This window comes from Empidonax traillii, unplaced genomic scaffold (assembly GCF_003031625.1).
Source record: "Empidonax traillii isolate 1590-97213 ecotype Southwest subspecies unplaced genomic scaffold, ASM303162v1 scaffold894:size250998, whole genome shotgun sequence".
Lineage (NCBI taxonomy): Eukaryota > Metazoa > Chordata > Aves > Passeriformes > Tyrannidae > Empidonax > Empidonax traillii.
In genome coordinates this window covers 5,805-12,294 of record NW_020956087.1, presented here as the reverse complement: position 1 = coordinate 12,294, position 6,490 = coordinate 5,805, and the positions used below count along the sequence as shown (strand labels likewise).

The window sequence follows — 6,490 nt, the reverse complement described above, 5'->3', positions numbered from 1 at the left end:
TTCACTGAGAATTGATTTGAAAATATACTTTTATAATTGTAAGTCTAATCATGCCTTCCCTTAGAGAACCAAACTGAATATAAAACATAGACGTTCTTAATGACTCAGAAATGTACGCAGGTTTGTGCTTCAGAATCAACGGCAGTAAAATAATTCTGGAGTTTTTATCTGAAGTACAAAGAAAACAAGGATATATCATTTAGACCTTTATCTTTCCCAATAGCAGCGTAGGTAGAGCTGGATGAATGGGAGTAAAAATAGAAAACTGTAATTCTTCACAAAGACGGCAATTTTTAGAAACCTGATAGATGCCTCTAATGACAGCATGGTTTTGTATATAGTCTGTGAAACTTCAAATCCTTCTTCACAAGAGTGTAGCTGACAGAGTATCTGTGAAGGACTGGCACACAACCCCTCATGTTGTTCACTCTCCCCCTGGTGATGTATCTGCGAAGGAGGGAACATGGCCCTAACAAACAGAACACTTAGCACATAAAATTACCATTACAGTTAAGATAGTACTACTGGCAGCAGACTGAAGCTCTAAGTGCACCTCTTAATGAAGCTATCACATATAATTCTGCCCATAGTGGAATTAAAAGCTATATTTTCATGTCATTTTTTTATTCCAAATGTATTATCGCACACTCACTCTGAAAAATTTGTCCTTTTTCTAAGGCATGTTAGAAATAAAGTTTTGAAAAGGCAAAAAAAAAGATTGTTAATAATAATAACAGAAATAACAATAAAAGAGTCATAGAAAGGTAGAGAATGAAAGATTAGCAAAATGCAATTTCAAGGCATTAGTTTCAAGCACGAAGTATCTGCCATTAAACACCTTCATTGTCATCTCCTATTTGCTAGCTTCAGTAACTGACTTCAAAGTTAAACACAATAAAAGCCTTATGTTGTGATTTTATAAGACTGACCTGCCCTCCAAACCCATCCTTTTCAGTAGGCCCATTAAACAATGTGTCTTTTTTTAGGAACGGGTGGCATGTCATTAAAAGCCTAACACAGTCTCTCAGAATGATGAACTACCTGAGCCATAATTATATAATAAATTCCTTAGGATGCAGTCTCTGCGGGAGAATCATCAAGATTAGAAGAGTCTCAGAGACTTTTAAATTAAATAAATATATCTGCAGTTTTAATGTTCAAGGCTCACGTACAGGGAAATGTGGAATAATAAAATCTTTCAGTTAACAGATTTTTTATATGTGTTGCCATGGGTACAAACACACAGCAAGAAAAGCTCTATCAGAATAAGGACAGGAAATGATCAATTAAAAATGGGGGGGAGGAGGGAGAACCCAAAGCAGATCCCCCAACAATGCAGTCTTGAACTATATCTTTTTGAGAGTTGGAGGACCTGAGTCACAGATTCCAGATTGCACGTGAGTGAGTAGAGAGGAGAATGGTTACTCCAGAGATCCTCTTTGCTCTAGGCTTGAGGTGCTAAAACCTTCTCTTTTCCATTGGAGGAACCAGAGATTCATAGCAAATATAATCTCTAAGAAATTATTTACCTCCAAGTATTTTCTTGTACTCTTCAGAAAAATTAATCATTGTTCATATAAACAAAAAAAAAATCCATTACGGTAATATGTGTTGTGTTGCTCTTTTCCTTTCCTTGTGAAAACAAGTTTTACAGCTAGAGGTCATTTCTAATGACACATCTTTCAGACTGTCTATAACGGAGTGAGTCTGTAATAGAATATATACTCCATTCCTGTCTCATCCACAATGGGAAAGTTTCAGAAATGACTAATGGGTCTCCCAAAGAACTTTTTTTGCCTTTAGGTATAGTATGACAATGTCTTCATAACTAGAGAACTGGGTATAACCTGCTGGAATTAGCTTTCAAGTAGCAACAGCTGAAAAGTGCTATGAGTAATGGTGGCAGCTGGGACTGTGAGAAGCTCCTGTTGGCCTCAAAAACTGCTTAATAAAACTTTTTAATATACAGGGAATAGTCAGAAAGTAATTGTAAACAATAGTTAGACTGTGGGGATCTTGCATCTCCATTAGAATTCCAATTATGTATACTTTATGTACATGTGGCACCTCATCCACAAAAATAAAAAAACCTGACAGTATCATAATTTTTCTGAGTATGTGGTACAGCCAGCACTGAGCATTCTCTGTCCATAAACCAAGATTTCATCATGATGTTTGCCCATCCCAGTACTGATGACTTCTTGTTGCCAAATACATCTAAATGTTACAGAGTTCATTCACTTTTGTTGAACTGTGAGATTTCTGTATGCAAAAGAACCTGTTTACCTAACGTGGTCCAACAAATGCTTTTTTTGCCTTGTAAACTGACCTGAAGCATTTGATTGGTTTTTACTCTATTCACAGTTGAGGTTGTTTTGAGACAGCAAAATCCCTCTCCCTTGAACGTCATTTGGATTCATTAAAGGTAGCAAGGGCTGAAGCCTCTGAGTGTTTCACAATGTGCACCTCTGAGTTTTTCTTATATAGCTGCACATTGTTCACTGCAGTGCAGTAAAGCTGCAGCTTCCAGAGCCCAATCCTACCATTAAACGTTCAGTGAAAAGATTTACAGCTCCTTTGTGCCACAAGTATCTTGCTTTTAATTCAGTACCAAAGACTCAAGGTTAACAAAAAAGCCCTTGCTGCTCGAGAAAAACACTGCAATACTCTTTAAAGGAATGCTATAGGAAGAGAACAGAATTTATTAATAGTGTTCACAGATTAGGCTGCTTTGAGGGTTCTTTCCTTGATGTTTACAACACTATTTCAGCAAAACATTGATGTCTTTATTTTGTTTTTTAAGCAGAACTAATTTAAATTTTTAACCTTCTCAAAGCAAAATTTTTATCTGAGTCTCTTCTTCATTCCAGTCAAGTACTTATTATTGCCATTATAGCCCTCAGAGGGAAAAAAATTTTCTAGTGTCTGCCTTTCTGTTCTAATTTCTCCCTGAGTCCTCATCCCTGTGAAGGTCACTGAAAAACAAGAACTTCCTTTCTTTTGTAGAAGATAAGTGCTATCTGCCTGAAAGTTCCTTCTTCAAGTGGCAGACATGTTGCCTCTGATTTTTCAATATCTTAGTGAGCCACCTTTTCTCTGAGACATGATTTTTGTCTTAATAATTATCCTAGCTTTTGAACCAAAAGTATGGTGCATTATTATTCTCACTGAGCTACTGAAAGAAAATAGTTTGAGGGAACACACTAATTAAAAATCTATTAAATATGAATAAGCCCCATTTACCTGCTTTCTTAATGTAAACAGTTCTATAATACTACTGCAAAATCATAGTTTGAGGCCACTGCAATGGGGTACTGACTATTTTAGAAGTATGCTATCAACAGAAAGGAATGCTGGGGGTCACACTTACCCAGTTTTGGCAAAGTTAGTCCAGTATGTCATAACCACTGCACTGAGCATGACATCATTCTTGGAAAAGTTGCAGTTGAACAGTTCTGTGGGACCAATCATAGGAATCCCAAACACATAAGGGACTTCATCACCATGAGCTGAATCAGCCCAGCTGGGTTTCATTTCACTTTGGCAATGGTGATAAAATGCATAGAAATATGTTGGAGATCCATACTGGGCATGCAGGTCAGCAGTAGCAACAGCTGGAGCAACCCACTGGTGGTCTGTAAAAAGAGCAACCAGGGTCTTCCGTCTTGTTTCAGGGTTTTCCTTGTCTGCCCAGTCTGTGTACATGAATTTAATGGTCTCTCGCAGTGTATCCTTCCCTTCTGGATAACCATAAAGATTGTCCACAAAATTGGAGACAGAAAAGTCAAAATCATTGGGGGAAACACCATCTTCATTGTCTACAATTCCATCCACAAATTTTAAACCTTCCCCTTGATTCACGCCCAGCATTATATCATAGTTAAGGAATTCCCCTTGCTCCATTAGAATCTGAGGGTCATCTGGAATCACGTCTCCATCTATCACAGGCCCAAAGGCAATATGGTACGTGGCTGGAGTGATGGTCTGTTGAATGAGTTCTTTGTAATTCTTATTCCGAAGACATTCAACCAAATCAGTGGTATCCAGCATGTCGCAGCCCACTTTATCTGCCAATATCCGAGTGTACTTGGCAGGCTGATAGTTCACTGCCCAGCTGGACAGGGCTGTTCCACTCTGTATGATTGCCTTTTGGAACAAACCTGCAGGTGCAAATTGTTTAAATACAAATCCAATTAGACATTTAGAAAATATGCGTATAAAAAAATCAAAAAAATTAAAAGCATTTCTTACAAAGCCAAAAAAGCTCTGATTATACAATCACTAAAGAATGCATAAACCAAAATTTCTATTCAATTTCCATAGATCCTAACCACTACTCTCTTTTTATACTATCTCAAATAAGCTACTAATTAAAATCTCTCATGTTCTTGGTGCTCACACACATAAAGCATGAAGGATTCAGGTTGCTGTTTCAGCTCGTGCTTATACTGCAGATTTCTTGCATCTGTGATGGAAGTCCCCTGGCTTTGCCACAGTTGTAGTTCTGTGAAAATTTCTTTAAAGGATTGGCAGCTACAAGTAATCATATCGTCTTTGCCATGTAAATGACACTCATAAATGCATCTTTCAGTAGTTTAAAGGTCAAATGAAAACTACACAGTCTAATTTCCTTCACAGAAGTCATGCATCATATAACTTAAACTGCTTTTATTGAAACAGATTTTTTTAATAGGTTTGAATCTTCTACTCAGAAAATTTTGCTACCATTTAATGTTTTTATTATTGTTTTGTGTGTATATGTTATTACTACCTACATGTTGAATTTTGCATGTGTGTATTAGCACTGCCTATATGTTGAACAAAAATATATTTAAATATTTTTGAAAGAGAGTGAGATGAGATTCAATAGTTCTAACTGGTTTCTTTATGTGTACTAATAAAAAGAGTACTGAAAATCTGATCTGAAAAGCTTCTTTGTGTCAGAGCACAGAAAAAGCAATGGGAGCTTACTGGTGAAGCTGCCCCATCTCTTTTTCTCTGGTAAGACCACTAGAATGGCCTATTTTATATTTAAAATTAAATGCTTGGATGTCTTCTTGACATGATTTCTACTGTTAAGCTCTCAAAATGTCAAAGAGAGCAACAGCTACAAAAGCATGTGGGTTTTGTTGTTGATATACCTTTGAGATGGTTACTTAATGCACATACAAGAAAATTTCAATTATTTGATCAGTTAAGTTTTTCATGGTTCCATCTGCTTGATTTATCCACTGCACTCTTATTTGTATCAGCTGACTGAACTGTCAAGCACAATGGTATGCGTTTCAAAATGGGGGGGTGTTTACCAATCACCCTCTGTAACTGTTTGCTAGGGCTTAGCTTTCTGTCACAAATTCCTGTCTGTTTTGATGTGATAAAAATGGCACGGACTTATAAATATAATAGATAATTTCATGTTGTCTTCTTTTATAAATTCTTTGTAGATTTGGTCTTATCAACATGAATATTTATTATTTGGTACTCCTGCTGAACATTCTTGGTGCTTGTTGTTTTTTTCTTTTTTAGCGGGGTGAAGTGTTAAGGGTAGAAATCCCACAGCTCACTTACCAAAATCTTAAGAAAACTGTGTGGGATCACACAGTTTTTGTGGGGAGTTAAATACAGTTTTTAATAAGCTTGAGTTATGTTATTATTAAGTAAAGAAAGCATCTAAATATATGTTGGAAGTGCAGCCAAGAGTGTGTAAAAAATCAAAAAGGTCACTGCTCTCTTCCATTTTAATTAGGGCAACTTCTTTGACAGGAGACCCAGTGGAATTTGTTGATAAAACTAGAAAAAAGTATATTGCCCATGGCATTTGTTGCATGAGATTTATGCTGTAATAACATTTAGTTTGCCCTATAAATATATTTTTACGTTGACGAATACAAGTCCATAATACTAACTAGTAGATATTTTACAAAAATTACAGACCTCATGTAATTCTAATTCAGCCTACCTCATACGGCCATTTTCATGACACTAGAAGGATAAAAAAAAAAAAAAAGTGCTGTGCTTACCTTCTGAATAGTGGGAGAGTGTCAGGAGACTGACACAGGAAGCTCCTGCCCCAGATCCAAAAATAGTAACTCTTTTTGGGTCTCCTCCAAAGGATCCGATATTTTCTTCAATCCAGCGTAAAGCTTGGATTTGGTCAAGCAATCCGTAGTTGCCTTTTGCAGCTTGGTCCCCCGTACTTAAAAAACCTATAAGGCAAAACCCCATAACTTTAGTTCATGAGACAGAGTTAGCTACAGGATATCTACATATTCATAACACATCTTCCCATCCTTTCATCTTCTGCGCTTTTTTTCCCTTTGTTTTTTCTTTTTTTTTTTTTTTTTTTTAAAGGTCATAGTCCTAGTTAAATGTCTCCAGAACAGGCAGTGAAACTTATTCTCATGCTGTTTGGCGTTAGTTTGTTTTTCCCTACTGCAGAGGTCATGTTTATGAAGAATCACTATTTCCTTTATGAAACATTCCTGTAACA

General features: G+C 36.5%; 1 protein-coding gene across 1 annotated transcript in view; it reads right to left on the bottom strand.

The window, feature by feature from the left end:
• Positions 1–6,232, bottom strand: part of LOC114067305 (neuroligin-4, X-linked) — a 15,893-nt gene extending 9,661 nt beyond the window's left edge. The window contains exons 1-2 of the mRNA XM_027902629.1: positions 6,021–6,232; positions 3,371–4,160 (exon numbers count right to left, since the gene is read on the bottom strand). Of these exons, the coding sequence (XP_027758430.1) occupies positions 3,371–4,160; positions 6,021–6,225 (995 nt within the window). The 5' untranslated portion in view covers positions 6,226–6,232. The remainder of the gene's footprint in view (positions 1–3,370; positions 4,161–6,020) is intronic.
• Positions 6,233–6,490: the final 258 nt, after the last annotated feature.